The sequence below is a fragment of the Salvelinus namaycush genome, chromosome 29 (genome assembly GCF_016432855.1).
Source record: "Salvelinus namaycush isolate Seneca chromosome 29, SaNama_1.0, whole genome shotgun sequence".
In the NCBI taxonomy this organism is placed as follows: Eukaryota; Metazoa; Chordata; class Actinopteri; order Salmoniformes; family Salmonidae; genus Salvelinus; species Salvelinus namaycush.
The window spans coordinates 23,291,862-23,312,293 of record NC_052335.1 but is presented as its reverse complement, the minus strand read 5'-3'; the positions used below and the strand labels follow the sequence as shown (position 1 = coordinate 23,312,293).

Here is a 20,432-nt window from a genome sequence, read left to right as displayed (position 1 = left end):
ACCTGACCAACAGTTGACTGACAGTGTTGGGGTTTCTGCCTGAGGGGATTCTGTGCGGAGGGTGCTTCCCATATAAATAGAATGAATTGAAGGGACTTGGAACCTCTCATTCTAGTTCTGTGGAGCATTCATCCCTGTCTGTGCTGCTACAGGTACATGCCGTTGATGAGGTAATCAGACTCCTCAGTGGTGAGGGGGCGGGCCTTCTTCAGCTTGTGCCGGACCAACCGCAGGCGACAGCCAATCATGAGCAGCAGCAAAGCTGTGATGATCAGGCCTAGAGCCAATGGCAGTATAGCACCTGCATGGGAGAAGAGAGAGAGAAAGGCAAGTCACAGGCACTGTCAAATACTATCTGTATTTCTGCATGTATAATATTACAGAGTTATAATACATTGATAAGGATGAAGAACAGATCAGAAGAGAACCATGGCGCTCTCCCAGAGCTTGGCTGGTGCGTAAAACCCGCCAATTCAGACAAACAAAGGGATGTAATGGGTTCGGACTCAAGAAGATGTTGCATAAAAGTTCCTTCATTATTCAATGTTTTAATTATTTAGGGATAGCATACAGACATTTCGGTTTTACAGCCTTCTTCAGTGTGTAGGTAAAATGTTATTTGAATTCAAAACAGCCTTTGTAATAAAGATCAACAGATAAGCAGCAGGTGCTGAACAGACCTGACTCAGGCCCTGGGTGTCCTCCCATTACTGAATGTGGTTTGGATATTGGGAACATGTCACGCTCTGGTAGTGGTTTGATCTCTGGCCACTTCATGGTCACTTTAGGAGCCTCTGCAGGAAATGTACTGGGTAAGACTGAAACAGGTGAGAGATTGTATTAAGCTCATGAATGATCATGTTCAGGAGTAATTATCACAAGATAATTAAATGTACCTGTCTCTGTGTGTTTGGTGGTGGGGGGAGGTGCCAATGTTGTTTGTTTGTTAGCGGGACCTGAATAATTTTGTTTCCATTATTCGTTTGCATTATCCTATTCCTACATTTTATACACCTCATACAATATGTAATGATGATGCACATCAGAATCCAGATAATTCTTCAAAAATGTACTCTACTAGCAAAATCCCACCTGTTTTTTTTATACATTCATTGACGCAGTCTGCCACCTGCAGGAAGTTGTTATGGTTGCCCTTGCAGCCTCCGTAGATGAAGTGCTTGCACTCTTCAGCCACAGGGTCATAGAACCAGCGTGGGAAGATGCCTTTACATGGCCCCACAGCAGGGGGCGCTGCACAGGGCTCTGCTGGGACAGAGAGAACAGAGAGAGGGAGAGATTTGGTCTGGTGGAACATAGAGAGAGCAAGAGGGAGGGAGAGATTTGGTCAGGTGGTCTCTGAAAAGTCTGTGATAAAGTAACATGGGAAGTACCTTGCCTCGTCTGTCTCAGGCTAGCCTAACCCAGGGATCAGATGGCAGAGGACAGAGGAGTGCTTTGCTCCAGCGCTCAGGGGGTACATGGGAATGAAGGACCCGTCAGGCTCACTCCTGTCCCAGCCCTTCATGTCTCACAGTGTCCCTGTGGCTTGCATTCTGCCTTGCTCCAAAGTTTCCAGATCAGCTTTGTGTGTTTGGTGGTGGGGGGAGGCTCAATGGCTGCCTGCAGGGGAGAATCTGCATCTCTCTGCACTTACTATCACACAAAGGCCTTCCGCTCTCTGCTAGCACAGACAAAACTGGCCAACCAGAATGATGTGCAGACATGCCAAATGGATTTAATTCCTTCACAGCTGTAGTTGATGTTAACCATTACAGGTTTGTGTTTAAATCTATATATGGTGTTTTGATGTGCATGAAATTGCCTACTGGGTTATAGCTAGCTAGGTAGTAACTACACAATAGCTAGCTAGATAATAGCTACACAATGAGAGTACCTTGACGGACAGGGCTCTCCTGTTCACTGTGACTTGGCTGTGGTAGGACTCGGGGCACTGCCTTGCTCCAGTCACCAGACTGTGGAGTCTGTGGGGCTTGTGGTGGAGTTGGTCTGGCCTCCTCCATGGTCTTCCTGGGTCCACCCTGGGCCATGGAGTGGTCCTCAGTCTCCTCTGGCTGGGCCCCAGGCCTGTGTGGGCTGGGTAGACCTGCAGGGTGGGTCACTGACTTCCTGTTCCCATCAACTATAGAGAGGACAGGGTAGGGTCATCTTGGGCTCTCAGACCCAGTATTAACACACATTCACCTGCTCATCATTAATTTACTGCAGCCCTCCTTGCTCTGATATTCCAGACTGCACAGCATCCATACAAATCCATCCTAGTACACTTAAGTCTCAAACTACACTCCATCGTAGTACGATCAAGTCTAAAACCACACTCCATCTTAGTACGATCAAGTTGAAAACTACAATCCAACCTAGTACACGCAAGTCCAGACAGGAAACCTACAGCCCTCTATTTTATTATTATTTGTATTATTATATTACAATATGATCAACGTTTCATTTATGTAGCCCTTTACACTGGTATCCATATATACGGGTTGAAAATGGCAGATTTGGGCACTAATAAGCGCTTAAATTGGAACGCAGTGGCTGTACGGTAACATGGGTTTTTACTGACAGTTGCTGTGTGGGTTTTGAGTAACAGATGTTCTGAACTTGAACACCGCTCGCGACAAGTTATCCCCATCCCTCCCGGTAGTAGGGCAACTTTTTTTTGGTCTGAGGGAAATGCTGTAAATTAAGATGACTCTATGTATTTTGAAAGATGAGATGTTGAGGATTATAATAAATACCGCTTTGATGTCATACAAGCAAGCCAGACATCCTTGAATCCAAATGTGTACTTCACATCACCAAATCATAAAAGTCATGTCATATACAGTGTCAACGTTTATGATCACTAGGTTTGATGTACAGTTACAAGATGACATGTCGTTATACTGGGTTGTTCTGAACAGAATGAGCCTGTTTGTTTATTGTGAAGACGATTTGCCACAGCGCACACACCTGAATGCACTCATGAGTCCTTTCTATGTGCACCAAAATGATGATCTGTTTCTCTGAATTGCCCTGTGAAAGCCTAACACAATAAGATTGTTTTGAATAACTTAGCTAGTCATGTTGACAATAGAACAAGCTTTAAAATCATGCCCACCTGACCCAGATGAGAATTTATAATGGAACGTTTTTGGGAATTGCGTAAACAATCATGTGATAGAGGAGGATGCAGGGTTGTGTTCCAAACAAAACAACTACAAGTGTGCTTGCTCTAGTTCCTCAACTGCACAGCTAGGAGAGCTCAAAAAAAGTACCTTATAGTTGAAAACTCTTCTTTGAGTCATAAAATGCATTGAAATTGCTTAGGAACTGTGCACAATGTGGAGAGGCCACATGGAGACACCAGTTAGTCCTCTCACTCAAACCCTTGTCATTTTTTGTTCTTATGTTGCACCTACCCCACATTTTCCAGGAGAGGTCTTATCATCTTACTGAATGTATCCAGAAGATTTCATTATCAACAAATGTGGGGAAAAAGTACAGTAAATGTAAAATGCACACTTGTGTCATGTGAACTGTTGTGTCCTCACCTTTGGTCTAATCATTTTCACCATTATCTCCAAACTGTTCCCTTTCAATTGCTACCATGGTTATGCATATGCTTTTCATATTTATTCTGTAAGAAACATTTCAATTTAGCCCTATCCATATCGGCCAATTCCCAGGGTTAACCTTCCCGAAGTCAACCACTTCCAGGAGCTCCTGCCTCCCTGTGGCTATCAGTGTGAGGAAGACAGACTGAGTGACTCACAGCTCTGGCAGAAATCCTCGTCCGAGCGGTCTGGACAATTCTGCTTCCCGTCATGGTATGACAGTCCCCAGGTATACTTGAAAGCCTTCCTATGGTTGCTTTGTTAAAGTGCTGTTCTGTGTATTCAATAGGTCACCCATCTTATGTTTGTTGGAATTTGGGATAACACAGAAAAAAATGGATAACAATAGTACATTGTACCCATTACGTTACTGTAATATCTGTCTTTGAGGATATTCATGGCTTATAGGTTTAGACACATCTTATATAGGCTGTGTGACAGTGATCTACAGCTCCAGACAAGTTTTAAAGCTCATTTCCTGCAATTCTACACATTTTGTCATGTCTTGTGTGTGTTCATGTGATATTTCAGTGACTCAAACATGACAAAAAAATGGGCTAAAAAACCTAGCTGAAAAACGTTAGCTGACATGGGCTAGTTGATATGGACATTTCTGACAAGTTTAAATAGGTCTCTAAGGTCTGCAATGACTGACAAGAAGAAAACTGATGATGCACTACCCAATTTCGAAATTGCACCTTGTGCATTCTACTATTACAACTTTCATGAGTAAGTTGAACGCCAGACTGAGTTCCTTATCTCATTCATATGTGCATATCTCATCCATGGCCCCTCAATGCACTGAATAGATTACAATTATTCCCTGCCTGCTCATATGAATGGCCATATCAGGCAGCCAGACATTTGACTAGGGGAGCACTGCTCAATTCGTTTGAGCACTAAATAGCAGGCTCGCTTTCATTATCCAATGGATTCAATCCATGGAGGCAAGGATTTAATTGCAGTGCAAAGTTCATTGTCTGTAATGCATTTGTACTCATTACAGGCAACAGGATCACAGAAAAGCACAAATCAATTTTACCACAACAACAAAACATTGCTATTGATGTTAGACAGAAATGAGGCGAGATCCACTAATGAATGATAGATGAACATGAGGAAGCACATCTGGCTGGTAATAACTTTCAGTGAGAGAGAAGATTGAAGTGTTTGTCACCTTCAGCTTGGTGTTCTGGAGCCAGCACTGTCACAGTGACATTGTCTGAGCTCTTCTGTCCCACGGTGTCTGTGACAGTCATCTGGAAGGTAAAGGAACCCTCCTGTAGACTACTGATTTTCAGTAACCCTGGCTGGGTCACCTACAGAGGTAAAGGGATAACATTTTAGACAGAAAGCAAAGACACAGTCTACTGGAAACAATGGGCTGGTTTCATGGACGCCATGTCATAATGACACAAAGCATTTATCGGAGCCAAGTTTGTTAAGAGAGTCATGTTTATTACGAGTTTTCCACAATAACTAAAAACTCACATCACTTCTCAGCCCACAATAGGGCTCTTGTCCCTGGGTCAGGTTGGGATACCGACCATTTCGAATCCCACCATACCTTCTCCGCTATGCAATCTGGTTTCAGAGCTGGTCATGGGTGCACCTCAGCCACGCTCAAGGTCATAAACGATATCTTAACCGCCATCGATAGGAAACAATACTGTGCAGCCGTATTCATTGACCTGGCCAAGGCTTTTGACTCTGTCAATCACCACATCCTCATCGGCAGACTCGACAGCCTTGGTTTCTCTAATGATTGCCTCGCCTGGTTCACCAACTACTTCTCTGATCGAGTTCAGTGTGTCAAATCGGAGGGTCTGTTGTCCGGACCTCTGGCAGTCTCCATGGGGGTGCCACAGGGTTCAATTCTTGGACCGACTCTCTTCTCTGTATACATCAATGATGTCGCTCTTGCTGCTGGTGAGTCTCTGATCCACCTCTACGCAGACGACACTATCTGTATACTTCTGGCCCTTCTTTTGACACTGTGTTAACAACCCTCCAGACGAGCTTCAATGCCATACAACTCTCCTTCCGTGGCCTTCAATTGCTCTTAAATACAAGTAAAACTAAATGCATGCTCTTCAACCGATCACTGCCTGCACCTGCCCGCCTGTCCAACATCACTACTCTGGACGGCTCTGACTTAGAATATGTGGACAACTACAAATACCTAGGTGTCTGGTTAGACTGTAAACTCTCCTTCCAGACTCACATCAAACATCTCCAATCCAAAGTTAAATCTAGAATTGGCTTCCTATTCCGCAACAAAGCATCCTTCACTCATGCTGCCAAACATACCCTTGTAAAACTGACCATCCTACCAATCCTCGACTTCGGTGATGTCATTTACAAAATAGCCTCCAAAACCCTACTCAATAAATTGGATGCAGTCTATCACAGTGCCATCCGTTTTGTCACCAAAGCCCCATATACTACCCACCACTGCGACCTGTACACTCTCGTTGGCTGGCCCTCGCTTCATACTCGTCGCCAAACCCACTGGCTCCAGGTCATCTACAAAACCCTGCTAGGTAAAGTCCCCCCTTATCTCAGCTCGCTGGTCACCATAGCAGCACCTACCTGTAGCACGTGCTCCAGCAGGTATATCTCTCTGGTCACCCCCAAAACCAATTCTTCCTTTGGCCGCCTCTCCTTCCAGTTCTCTGCTGCCAATGACTGGAACGAACTACAAAAATCTCTGAAACTGGAAACACTTATCTCCCTCACTAGCTTTAAGCACCAGCTGTCAGAGCAGCTCATAGATTACTGCACCTGTACATAGCCCATCTATAATTTAGCCCAAACAACTACCTCTTTACCTACTGTATTTATTTATTTTGCTCCTTTGCACCCCATTATTTCTATCTCTACTTTGCACTTTCTTCCACTGCAAACCAACCATTCCAGTGTTTTTTACTTGCTATATTGTATTTACTTCGCCACCATGGCCTTTTTTAATATTTTTATTTATTTATATATATATTTTGTTTGCCTTCACCTCCCTTATCTCACCTCACTTGCTCACATTGTATATAGACTTATTTTTCACTGTATTATTGACTGTATGTTTGTTTTACTCCATGTGTAACTATGTGTTGTTGTATGTGTCGAACTGCTTTGCTTTATCTTGGCCAGGTCGCAATTGTAAATGAGAACGTGTTCTCAATTTGCCTACCTGGTTAAATAAAGGTGAAATAAAATAAAAAATATATATATATAATAACCTCTTATCTGCATATATGCAGCAGTGTATTATGGATCTCTGGCTGCACCATGCAAACATCCATGTTGACTAACTACACATGACTAACTAAACACATCAGGTTAGTTGCTAACTGTGTGTGCTCTAAATTAGACCTGTTTTATAGCCTAGCCTACACCGGTTTTCTATTGCACACAGCATCCATACTCTATACCTCAAGTGTATGGCCCACTTTATAACAAAGAAACAGCCGTGATTCTCAGACCTACCATGTCAGAGCTACCTACAGTGCAACATTATGACGTTCAAGATTACAACTCTGAGGAGAACGTTTTTCTTCTAAACTATGTTTTCCCGTCTTTTAAGATGAAGATCACTTTATTGGTCAATTGTACACAAGGTCCAACCGAAATGTGACTTCTGCTTTATCCCAAGCCCTCAGAAGTACACGTACTTCTTCTTTTTCTTCTTTGGTATCATGGCTTTGGCACATTTGTTTGTACATGTCGCCATCTACTGAGCGGGAGTGTGTGGTCGATCCCGTTACATTTTGTGATACAAAAATAAAAAGGAAGGGAAGAAATTGCACCAACAAACCCTACACCTATATATCACTATTTAGTAAAAAAACAAACAAATAAAAACCACCCCATTCCACTACTTTCGTTCAACACACCTTGTAACTTCTGCAGTAAAAACTTGTACACCCAAGTCTTTGCAGCTGCCACCACATCATCTATTCTCTGTGATTTACGTTCCATTTCTGCAGTACAGTTGATAACCATGGCAATGAATGCTAAGAAGCCATACCACTCTGTATTGGCCTAGGCCTACTACTCACCCTTGGCCCATCATCCTCTACTCTCTTCACTGCCTCAGTATACGACACCTTTTGTTCTATTCTGACGCTGGCAACCTCAACTTGTCTCTCTCGCATCAGGCATTTCTGATCCCCAGCAACATTGGCACACACTGTTTTTTCCACCGTTACTACATATTCCTTTGTTCCATGCCCTTCCATTGCATACTTCTTACATCTCGGAATCGCCCTCCTACACACTACTGCAACATGACCATAAGCTTGGCATCTGAAATACATTAGTGGGTTCGGCATAAATGCTATCAATGGATAACTGACATATACTAACACGACTTTCTCAGGTAAAGGCTCTGCTTCAAAACTCAAAAGGACAGACAGTGTCTTCTCAGTTTCACCACGCTCGCCACCGGGTCTGCGTCGCACCAAACGGCGGGCATCACAGACACAGACACATTTCAGTAACTCCACCTAAACACTTAACGCCACCCCAGTAACCACTCCGTTCAAAGGCGCCCTGCTCCGGAGAGCAAAGCAAGTCACAGGTCTTGTCACGAGGCGTGTGACACGAAGCGCCCGCTCCCTCTAGGTGGAAGAAACACAGAACATCATCACAAGTCTACTTCAAGCTACCTTCACCGATTTAACAGTAGCCTATTTATTTTCGACCCAGTCTGAGACTACATATGGGTCAGCCAAAAGGCAGGGATCAACTTTCCCACAAAATCTCGCTCCTACTGGGCCAGAATCATCCTTTGCATGACCATCGAGACGAGTCCCGGACTCGGAGGTCTTCACCACACCTGCCACCGCAGATATTCATCCTCATTTCGTCAGGTTCAATTACGGAGCCATCAGAGACAGCAGAGTACGGTTTGTAGTACTTGGCACCATTCTTCCTCAACACACATCTTCCCTCCACTCAGCTCTTCTCCTTCTTCCTCGCTATCCATAATCACGTCTATCTGTTCACCACGCTCATGCCGCGCCTTCATCCACTGTATTGTTTGCAGAACATGCACTGATGGCATTTCTACAAAACCTAACTTCTGTTTGTTAGCCCAATTTACTAGTCTGGCTATCTCTGGCATCTCCATGCTCACAAAATGTGCCACAATCGTCAGCCAGGTCTCCTCCTCGTCATCCATCTTCAGACAGGACACACATACATACCGGCATACCGGTTAGAGTGGAGGTTGCGACACTGGGCGCCCGTGGAGCTGCTGTTGTGGGGGGTTAAGTGCCTTGCTCAAGGGCACACCGGCAGGCAATTGCATCTAGGATTTGATACCAGCAACCCTCCAGTTGCCAGCTCACTTGCCACCAATTTTTTCGGGCAGACCCGGGCCACGCTCCGGCTGCTGGATAGCCTCTTTAAATTGCTAGGCTACCTGCCCCACATTTTTAACCAATGACACCTGCTTCATTGTTTTCAGTGCACTCTTCAGTGTTAGTGTTTACCTTCATGTTGATGGCTGGGTCACCCTTCACCAGGGCCCATTCATAGCGGGTGACCCCATGGTCGTCCACACTGTCCCGGCCGTCCAGTACCGCACAGTCAGTGGGCAGCTGGATAACTACATCCTGGCCGGCATCACTGCGGGGCGGCTCGTCCATGTCTGAAAACAGCCCAGTCAGAACTAACCTTGTCAAACACACCTGGACTCACTCAGATTAAATCTAATTTTAGAAGCAGGGGGCAATAGCTAATTATTAACCCAAGCCAAACACCAGTCTGATAATTGCTAGTGGTTGTGAGAACAGAATTACCAGCAACCAGTTATGTATTATGAATGTTTTGTCATAAGCAATACACTTGCATGTATATTGTATCTTATTGAAAACCTGTGATTTATATTCAATATAATTAACAGCAGACAGAACCTCACCTGGCATTTGAGTGTCATCATCAACTCTAGGGTTTTCCTCAGGTCTCCTAATCAAATTGACCAATTTGTTCACATCTTCATTGCCACTGGAGGAGATGATGTGTCCTGTTGTATTGTGAGCCCGACTGTAGGTGCTAAACCCTGCCTGTGCTGCGAATGAACAAACGTTTTTATTTCTATAGGTGCAGCTGAACAAATAGCAGCTGAGGCTGTCGTCCGATTGTCTCAGGTCCTCCTGGACCACCGCCACCGTGCAGTGAGGGTCTGCACAGCAGGCATGGAGACAGTCTTTCCAACTGTACACCCGGTCAGGAGCCGAGAGGAAGATGGCTCCCTGCTCAATGGAGGCAGTCGCTCGGATTATGTGCTCCTCTACGGCGTTGAAATCAGCCAGACAGACGTCAACCACCTCTTCCTCCTCCCTGGTATACGTCTGGTCCTGTTGGAGCTGCTTGCGGAATTCCTCTAAGAGCTCCTCCACCCCAGATATTTTAGATTTCAAGTCTGTTTGAGAGAACCGGGTTTGAATGCTAGTCCCTATACAGAACAGCAGCATACACGTAATGAGTCGATGATGCTGAGCCAAAGCCATTATGTTTACACAGTTAAATGGCATCCCTCTCAGCTATTTTCCCGACGGATGAGGAGAGGCCCTTATTTCAACACAAGAAACATATAACGCAAAAAAAAAAGCATCATATTGTTTCCTATCCAATAATCTCGAGTCCCAGGTGAGCACCTTTGCTTCTTAAAAAAAAAATGCGGTGCTAAAGGCCTTTTGTCGGTATCGTGATAACGCTGCGCAGGGAGCGCACAACATCTGTAGCGCAGGACATCCACAGCGATTGGAGGCCAAAAGAAAGAATTGACGTCACGGTGGTCAATCTCTGCACACCTGTCAGTTTTGGTTTTATGCAACTTCCTATGATAGAGATATGTCTGCAAGAGTAATAAAAATTATATTTACTCAATATTATTTGGCTATTAGACCTGTGAATATTTTGAAATCATAGCACATTATTTGTATTCAGTTCATTATTTCAGCTGACACTTTATTTCACATTGTGTTACACAACAATATGTTATTGCACAAATAAAGTAATAAATCTATCATGAATATGAAACAAACGGAAACCTTCGTACAAAACGTGTATTTCTGACAGAAATATTTTAAATAAAAAAAGAACAGGTTGGTGGTATAACAATATGAAAATGGGTTTTCAGTTACGATTTTCATTCAAACATATACATTTGATTTAAAGCATTTGTATTTTTAAAGATAATATATAGGCTACAAATGAAAGCAGGCTAAATAAAACTCCATACATTTTACAGAGTAAAATATTAATTGGGTCCTCCTACATCATCATTTTGTTCCATTGCCAGTATCAATAAAATCAATAAAATATGGCTGCGAGCAGCAATGGATAGGGTTCACAGGATGACAAAAAGGACAAGATCGGTTGGGTAATAAAGCAAGCACTCTGTGATGTAGGAACTATCTATCCTTTATGTGCAACCATGAGTCTAAATACAACATCTGGAGTTAATCTGACATATGGTTCATGAGGGGAAGATGATTTTGAGCATTAGCATTACATATGCAAAGAATGAGTTGTTAATAGTTTCCTTGTTTTTTGAAATATCAATACCAAATCCAGTGTGGTTCATGTTAGGGATGTCCATGATAGTGATGACAAGTTTCAAGTTGATAGGCCACTGTGGAGTGGATCTACAGTTGTTTAAATGGACACGTAAAATCAGATTTCCTGATTTATCAATAACTCAGCCATCTTTTTACCAATCCCTTAGCATTGATGTCACGGATGATGTTTCACATTCAGTCAGTTTTGGTTTTATGCATCTCCCTATGATAGAGATATATCTGCAGGATTAAGAAGAACTGAATATGTATTTAATATTATTTGGCTACTAGACCTGTTAACATTTTAAAACCATGATACATTATTTGTGTTCAGTTGTAGAAATGTAAGGGCCATAATAGTCCCGAAGCATTATTTCAGTTTACCCTTTATTTCACAGTTAAGTTTTCAAGACACATTTTTGTTTACACAATAATATGTTTTTGCACAAATAATGTCATCAATCTATCATGAATATGAAACAAAACGGACACATTTCAACAAAAAATAATTTTGGTGTAATTTGGTCCTATGGTTCATGTGAATAAGTTTCAAGGATGGAGGAAAATCTATCCTGACGCACCTTATGGGTCCTTGAGGCAGATTTGTTCAGCATGAGGAAAGACGCCTACTTACAAAGTTTAAAGTCTCTAGGTCAAACTGGGCGGCAGATATGAGGGTTTAAGTGAGAAGGCTTATAACAGCACCAGCTTTGCTGTGAACCCCCCAACACAAATTTGCTTTACATATTTGATAGGACATCTAGCCATTTGTAAATTGTGTCACTGAAAATAGTAATTTACTGTCAATAAAATGTGCTATATATTTACATAATTTACCCCAAAAATAACACAAAATATACCTAACATATGTAAATGACGTAAAAAAATTACTTGAACAAATGAAGTCAAGAGTTATGATGTTTCAAAGCCTTCAATGCCAGTTAAACAAACAAGTACAAAAGGGCAGGCATGCAGTGATGGCAATGAGAGCAGGGCATATCCATAAAACACATTTAAATAAAATAGTGATACGAAGCCACTAGCAATAACAATGCTGTTTATCAAGATAATGTACAGCAGCTCAAACACATCAGTTAACGTTGTATTTTGTCTCTCAGGCTTGTTTTAGAAAATGGTCAATCTCATGATAGTAAACACATGATAGTAAGGAGATAATTCTACAACCAAATAACATTTAAAGGTTAAATTCTCAGATATGTTTCACTGTTTGCCCTGTAAATCTTGGCGCAGGTGTCATAACTGTTGAACATTATAAAACCAGTGGCACTTAACCCCATTTGAAAATAGTAATTTCCAAAAAACAACTCATGTGTCAATACTCAATACATGATAAACTACACTGGAACTGTCCCCCATCAGGACTGAGTCTTGGTCTGATAAATACTGAGATTAAAGTGCAGTGGTGAGTGTTGAGGAGAATACTGAGTTGTTGTTGTTGTGCTTGTGGTAAAGGTCCTGTACTGTGGAGGAAACTAACTCCACACGAGGGCTCCTCACACTGGTTTCTGTCTGTAGTCTGTCATGGCCTTCCATAGCTTACACAGCATCCCGCCTCTGAGGAGGAAAACAAGAGAAAGATGAAGACGGACTTGAGATATTACAGTATTTCAATCAGGTATTTGACATGGCTGGGTATTTGACAGTGTAGGAGAGAATACTGTATGTTGTATACCTTAACCCCAAACTCTTCAGGTCATCTCTCATCACATACTGGAGAAGGTCATCTAAAGTGTAATCCTCGGTCAAAATCTACAAAATGGAAGATGGATCATGGGTAAAATCATTGGTACCTGAAAGAGATTAAGCTCGGCCAGTAGATGGTGCTCAACTGTGTATCTGTTATAAAGGTTTTACACATACAGTATGCATAAAGCATACTAACAATCAATGAATAGCCTCCACGTACACCCAGGCCATTAGTTTTAACAGCTTTACAACAATGCACTCTGTTTACTTTAGTATAGGGGGATAGGATCACATGGACGTGAGTTTGTTCACATAATGTACCCATTTAAAACAGACGTGGCCGGGGGCGGGGCTTCCTCAGGACCTACCCTGTCCATGGAGTCATCGTCAGCCCCATGGAGTCTCAGCCACTTGATCAGCTCTGGGTCCCCATGGCTCACAGTGGACCGGCTCTTCTGGCTCACAGATGATGTAGGCATGTCTGTCACACACATAAGTACAACTATTAACATCTACCATATATTCACCATATAACCAATCATAGTAAACATATCAAATCATATGCATTGTCTGTTTCCTGATGTTTGTGTTGTACAAATATTTCCATTAGGCATTTAAAAAACAGTCTTTTTAATGCTCTTGTGCTCTCAGATAAAGGTGTGTACTAGTGTATGTTGGGATGTGCTCACCGATGGGTTCTGAGCGGATCCTCAGTAGTTTGATCTCCTGTTCCCTCTCATCCAGGACATGCTGGAGGACAGCCTGGTACTCTCTCTCCCTCGCCAGCAACTGCTCCATCAGCCTGGGGCGACACAGCAGGGAGAGAGGAGGGGAGGGGGAGACACAGGGTCATTCAATGAGGAAACACAATACTACTAAACACGGCTCCTGCAGGCGCCATGATGAAAATAAACATATTTGTGTTTAGGCGTTTAGGCCCCTGTGTTGGGGCCCTTCTACATAACATCATTTACATTGGTGAGGAAACAATGTGAAGCTACAGGCAATATCTACTACTGATCGGTCACAGATGTGGAGTTAGTAGCAAAGGTTGTTCATGACTTGTTGGAATAAATCTCTGGTTTTGTGTCTGACAGTCATTATCATTGTTACGACAGCACGATGACCCACTTTTTGGTTTCCAGCTTCATCCTGCCTAGTTCCATGGTGACGGAGCACTGGGCATTATGGGATCTGTGTGAGACGGTGGAACTGAGCGTGCTCACACCGGAGGTGGCGACCGTGTTGTCATGGGCAGTGTTGGGGGGGGCTCTGCACTGATGGGCGGAGTTATCCTCAGGCTCCACGTCATCGTCAACGTTATCCTGGTCGGCCGGGTCATCCTCCGACGCCAGGCTGAAGTGGGGCATTAGCTCTGGGCAAGGACACGTGATACATCTTTACAGCAATAAAGATCACTCTATAACTACAATAATCTTTAAATGCAATTGTTATAATGACATCTGACTGGTAGACACATATTCTTGTTAAATGCCCCATATACATAGTATCTAGTGCATTTCTGTATCCAAGGTTACACATCTATGTTATGATTAGATTGGGGCTCTGTTCAAAGTCATACTCTTATGTTTAGCTGGCAATCAGTGTCCTGGGCCCTAGGGTGCATAAAATGTCATTTAAAACTCTGCGGCTGGAGGCACAGCTATTACCTGGCACCAGGATGGTGATGGCAGTCTGCACCGCTTTACGGATGATATTGTCCAGGGCGAACATCCAGTGGGGCTTGATGTTGTGGTTTCGTAGTACTTTGTTTACCTGGCGACGCATTAGACAGACAGACAGACCACACCACACCACACCACACCACACCACACCACACCACACCACACCACACCACACCACACACACACCACACACACACACACACACACACACACACACTCACACACACACACACACACACACACACACACACACACACACACACACACATACACCATTAATAAACAGCTACACATGTACTACGGACATGTATGCATCCACATCTACCAGTATCCACACATTCATGGAAAGGAAAACAGGCTTGACTCCAGCGGGTGTCTCTTTACATTGCGTGTGGTGGTTGCAGATGTCTGAGATATCCCCCTATATAATGAGTCTATGGAAACAGCATTTCTCAGAAAAAAAGAGAGACAGCCATTTATAAAAAGCCATACATTCTGGAAAATCCAAGTGTGAAAAACAAGTTTGTGTTGTGGAATTGATAGTAGTCTTTCGCAGACAATGTACCCTATAGACCAGAGCTGGTTTCATATGTATCCACTAGGGGGAATCAGAGCTCAGTATTGACTGAGGCAGCTACAACCTCTGCCTCCCACAGGCTACACTAGCTACAGGCTAGTGTCATTTCATTTGCATAATTGTATTTGTGAGGCAGAGGACAGAATCAACCTCTTTAAATTATGTGCTTTAAGCTGACACATTTCCTAAAGGTCAAAAGTGTTTCACAGTCAATTGTCTGAACTGTTTGTTTAAACAATGGCAGCATGGTGACATAATTCAGCTGTGAACAGTTTACGAAACCTCCTTGAATCATACCTAAATGTCTCCAGAGCCTTTGGTCTATACAAGGACAATTTAAATTCCAACCCATTCACAGTGGACAAATAGACAATGGGATATTTTAATTATCATAGGCCATGTAATGCTTATAGAGAGACCTACTAATAGGTGAAGAAAGGGCACTTACTGCATCCTGGAACCCAAATAGCACCACTTGTAGTTGGCTAATGGCCGTGCTGTCAAAGTCTAGCTCCAGTTTGAGCTGGGAGAGGGTGTTGGCTATGATCTTCCTGTCCGCCATGCGCACAAAGTCCCCCAGACTGACCACCAGGGTGGAGATATGCTGATGTCTCAACTTAGTGTCCGATGTCTCAGAACCCTGCACAGACAGGGGAGAGAAGGATGGAGAGAGGGGTGATGAGAGGAGGGTGAAGATAAGGGGTTTGTTTTACCCTGAGAAAGCCCCTCATCTAGCATGGTCCCAGATCTGTTTGTGCTGTCTTGCCAACTCCTATGGTCATTGTCATGCCGCGTGACATACCAGGGAAAAAAACAGAACTGGGCCCAGGCTACCCCTCACCCTGTCCACTACTAGACTAGATGCTTACTGACCTGTTTGAGAGCCTCCATGAGGTTGGACACCACCTTGTCTCTGTCCTCAGTGAGGATGCAGTGCAGAGTGTCCCTCCTCTCGCTGTCCTTCCTCAGCATGAAGAAGCCAGAGTCCTTCTCATCAGGAGACGGAGGAGCACTGTGGTCCTCAAAGTTCTCCACTGGGATACTGGTGGGGAACACAGGTTAGATTAAAGAGACCTCAGGTTTAAAAAAAATAAGATTTATACAGGAGAACAACAAAGTTCCAAATATTACATGACATTCTTTGGCATCGTGGTATAAATGGGATAAATGACTCCGCTCTGTACATTATCTGGAACTAATGTACTCCGTAGATGATACCTACATTGTCCATTATTTCCAGATAATGTACAGAGTCAGTGTTTATCTCTTTCCTCCAGATTTTTGCATTGCTTTTTGTCAGATGAATTGAGATGGCAGAGGTGCAGTGTTAGTGTGTTTTTATGATCTCAAACACAAAATGCTGGAGTGAAAATGTTAGCTTCACAAATACATATGGTGCTGACTGTATGTTGTGTTACCTGAGGAACAGGGAGCGGGTTGCTTTGACGTCCCGATCACTGTAACACTTGGTGCTGGGCTTGAAGCTGAAGGGGTTGGTGTTGAGGTCGTTCTCAGGGGAGACGGAGCCGTACTCGCTGCTGCTGCTGGTGTCTTCCACCACCACAGGCACTGGCAGAGAGATGCTGCGCAGGTACTCTTGAGGGCACAGAGACAGGTATAGGCAGGAGGGCACAGTTACACCACTGTTACACAAAGAAAACCAGAGCTTTCTGGTTCTTTTACATCACAGTACTACTTCTGTGAATGAATCATCTCAGAGTAGGGTAGTCAACATGACAATTGGTTTAGCCTAATGTCGTTAGGCTCAGACTCAGTGTACTCTAAAGAGGAAGCAGCACAGAAAGGCGCTCAAATTAACTCACCTGAACCTCCTGGTGTCAGAGCTGAGGAGAAAAACAGAGATTTTTTTATTCCATGATATGAATTGTGCAGAAACAACAAAAAATTATCTAAAACATAAAGTATCTAATAGCAATTGTCTTTCTACTCAGATATATCTATATTATACTAACTACTTCACTGATTAACCGGTCCTAGCTACCTGTAAAGCCGCTCTTGCCCCTCTTCTTGCGGCTGGTGACGGTGAGAAACTCATCAGTGAGCAGGTGCAGGGCGGTGGCCCTCTGGTCGGGGTCGGGTTCAAAGCAGCGTAGGATAAAGGCCTTGGCCTCCATTGACATGGAATCTGGGATCTCAGGATGGATCTTGAACATGCCAACCTGTAGCCAAGATAAAACAGCACAGTAATGCTAGATCCAAGGGCCTAACCTGCAGCCAAGATGAAACCCAGCCATGTTAGAAACAAGGGCCTAACCTGTAGTCAAGTCAAAACAACAAGTCAAGTGACCTAGCCAAATCACCTAGCCAAGTCATGCTAAAGCTAAGAGCATACAGTACAAAGGGGACCTCAGAGAAAGCAGTCAGTCAGAGGAGAGTTGGCTTGATTGAGGTGACATTAGTTAGTGGGTAAACTGATCTCTTGTAACCCATAGCTCTGTGGCACAGTAACACTATGCAGGTGAGCTCATGCCATCATAGTACAGGAGGTCAAGTTGACAGTGAAGGACAAAATGCAGCAACTCCAGGCAAGAAGCTCGTCTGATGATAGGCACTACAAATTCCAAACATTGCTTCCGGAATGTAGGCTTGAGATTAGGAATGTAATGCCCCTCCCAGTCGAGACCTTCCAAAGTGGTACAGAAAAGTTTATGTGAGGATTGTTGCCAAATGCGTTCTCATCTGTACAACAAGCCATTGCATAGTAAAAGCACTGACCAGTGATGAATCTGCACTTTAAATCACACAGGATGAGACAGACAGAATAGCTGCTGAAAGTCTTCTAAAAGATGGCTGCATGTGTTGCATTAGAGATCTATACAACCTGCTACAAAACAGTGGTTTAAAAGCACTGCAAAATCCACAGCAATTTACTACTGTAATTCATGGACATTTCTGTCATTCTGTCCTGCATTCAACAAGATCTCCATCACACTCCGCAGACCACCCAGTTTAATCACTAGCTCTAGTGTTTAATGGACTACATATGTCCAGTCTATGTAATATTGCTGATGAGGGAAACACTTAACATTTCCACTTCAGATTTATACAAGTGGAAAAAGCTTGAGGAGGGCTCATCAGCGGAACAGAGACTTAAAACAACACAAAGGATAGACTGTATTACATAGTCTATATCCAGGTACTAGGTCTAATCTCACAGTTGGATAAGTATGTAATCCAATCACACTTATTTTTTTAGCTAATAACCACAAAAGGTTGAGCTTTTTTCCCTTACAAACACAGTGCTGACAGCATGCTATGTTTGGGATAGTACTGTCCTGGTGATTCAACCATGGAGGAATGTGCCTGGAGGCGTGTAAGGACAGCCATCTGTCATGATCACTGCTGTGTATATTCCCCCCTAAGCCGACATTGCGACGGCTCTCAAGGAACTACACTGGACTTTGTTTCCAAACTGGAAACCGCATATCCTGAGGCCGCATTTATTGTAGCTGGGGACTTTAATAAAGGAAATCTGAGGAAAACACTACCGAAATTTGATCAACACTTCTGTGCTACTTGCACATCAAACACTCTGGATCATTGCTACTCTCCCTTCCAGGATGGCTAAAAGGCCCTCCCTCCCTTAAACAGGAAGTACCCGTGGTAAGGACTGTTCAATGTTGGTCTGACCAATCGGAATCTATGCTTCAATATTGTTTTGATTCCACGGAATGGGAAATGTCCCGGGTCCCCTCCGATAATAGTATTGACGTATACACTGACTAGGTGACTGAGTTCATCAAGAAATGCATAAAGGATGTTGTTCCCACTGTGATGATTAGAGCTTTTCCAAACCAAAAACCGTGGATAGATGGCAGCATGAAATTGGGAACCGCTGCATTTAACAACGGCAAGGTGACTGGGAACATGGACGAGTACAAACAGACCAGCTCTGACCTCCGTAAGGCAATCAATGAGGCAAAATGACAGTACATGGAGTCGCAATTCAATGGCTCAGACACAGATGTATGTGGCAGGGATTCCAGATAATCAAGGATTATAAAGGGAAAGCCAGCCAAGTTGCGAACACCTTCTTCGCCCGCTTCGAGGAAAACACTGAGCTGGAGACATGGGCCACTGCTGTTCACGAGGACTGTGAGCTCTCGTTCTCTGTGGCCAATGTGAGTAAGACATTTAAGTGTGTTAACCCTCGCAAGGCTGCCGGCCCAGATGGCATTCCAAGCCGGGTCCTCAGAGCTGGTGCAGACCAGCTGGCTGGAATGTCTAAGGACATATTCAATCTCTCCCTATCCCAGTCTGTTGTCCCCACTTGCTTCAAGATGTCCACCATTGTTCCTGTACCCAAGAAAGTGAAGGTAACTGAACTAAATGACTATCGCCCCGTAGCACTCATTTCTGTCATCATGAAGTGTTTTGAGAGGGTAGTTAAGGATCATGTCACCTCCAATTTATCCAACACCTTAGGCCCACTACACTTTGCATACCGCCCCAACAGATCCAAGGACGACGCAATCACCATCACACTGCCCTATCCCACCTGGACAAGAGGAATACCTATGTAAGAATGCTGTTAATCGACTACAGCTCAGACTTCAACACCATAGTGCTATCCAAGCTAATCATTAAGCTTGGGGCCCTGGGTCTAAACCCCGCCCTGTGCAACTGGGTCCTGGACTTCCTGACGGGCCAACCACAGGGGGTGAAGTTAGGCAACAACACCTCCGCCACTCTGATCCTCAACATGGGGATGCGTGCTCAGCCCCCTCCTGTACTCCCTATTCACCCAGAACTGCAAGGCCATGCATTCTCAAACTCAATCATCAATATGGCTGACGACACAACAGTGGTAGGCCTGATTACCAACAACGACAAGACAGCCTACAGGGAGGAGGTGAGAGCCCTGGCAGAGTGGTGCCAGGAAAATAACCTCTCCCTCAACATCAACAAAATGAAGGAGCTGATCGTGGACTTCAGGAGACAGCAGAGAGAGCACACCCCATCCACAGGGCCACCAAGTTCCTCGGCATGCACATCACTGACGACCTGAAATGGTCCCTTCACACAGACAGTGTGGTGAAGAAAGCGCAACAGCGCCTCTTCAATCGAAGGAGGCTGAAGAAATTTGGCTTGGTCCCTAAGACACTCACAAAGTTCTACAGATGCACCTTAGAGAACATTGTGTCGGGCTGTATCACCGCCTGGTACGGCAATTGCATCATCCACAACCGCAGGGCTCTCCAGAGGGTGATGCAGACAGCCTAACGCTCACCGGGGGCACACTGCCTGCCCTCCAGGACATCTA

The 20,432-nt window shown here is 44.0% G+C and overlaps 2 protein-coding genes across 2 annotated transcripts in view; both read right to left on the bottom strand.

Annotated features, from left to right (window-relative positions):
• Positions 1-146: 146 nt before the first annotated feature.
• Positions 147-10,126, bottom strand: LOC120024018 (low-density lipoprotein receptor-related protein 11-like). The gene is made up of 7 exons (XM_038968103.1): positions 9,535-10,126; positions 9,107-9,264; positions 4,792-4,933; positions 1,895-2,140; positions 1,093-1,266; positions 681-818; positions 147-301 (listed from the first exon to the last, which is right to left on the bottom strand). The coding sequence occupies exons 1-7, from the start codon at positions 10,124-10,126 to the stop codon at positions 147-149; spliced, it is 1,605 nt and encodes a 534-aa protein (XP_038824031.1).
• Positions 10,127-10,656: 530 nt separating this feature from the next.
• LOC120024017 (mitogen-activated protein kinase kinase kinase 5-like) overlaps positions 10,657-20,432 on the bottom strand; it is a 33,221-nt gene continuing 23,445 nt past the window's right edge. The window contains exons 17-27 of the mRNA XM_038968102.1: positions 17,151-17,328; positions 16,972-16,992; positions 16,567-16,744; positions 16,022-16,190; positions 15,597-15,788; positions 14,557-14,662; positions 14,018-14,261; positions 13,576-13,688; positions 13,255-13,367; positions 12,873-12,949; positions 10,657-12,754 (exon numbers count right to left, since the gene is read on the bottom strand). Coding sequence (XP_038824030.1) covers positions 12,694-12,754; positions 12,873-12,949; positions 13,255-13,367; positions 13,576-13,688; positions 14,018-14,261; positions 14,557-14,662; positions 15,597-15,788; positions 16,022-16,190; positions 16,567-16,744; positions 16,972-16,992; positions 17,151-17,328 — 1,452 coding nt within the window. The 3' untranslated portion in view covers positions 10,657-12,693. The remainder of the gene's footprint in view (positions 12,755-12,872; positions 12,950-13,254; positions 13,368-13,575; positions 13,689-14,017; positions 14,262-14,556; positions 14,663-15,596; positions 15,789-16,021; positions 16,191-16,566; positions 16,745-16,971; positions 16,993-17,150; positions 17,329-20,432) is intronic.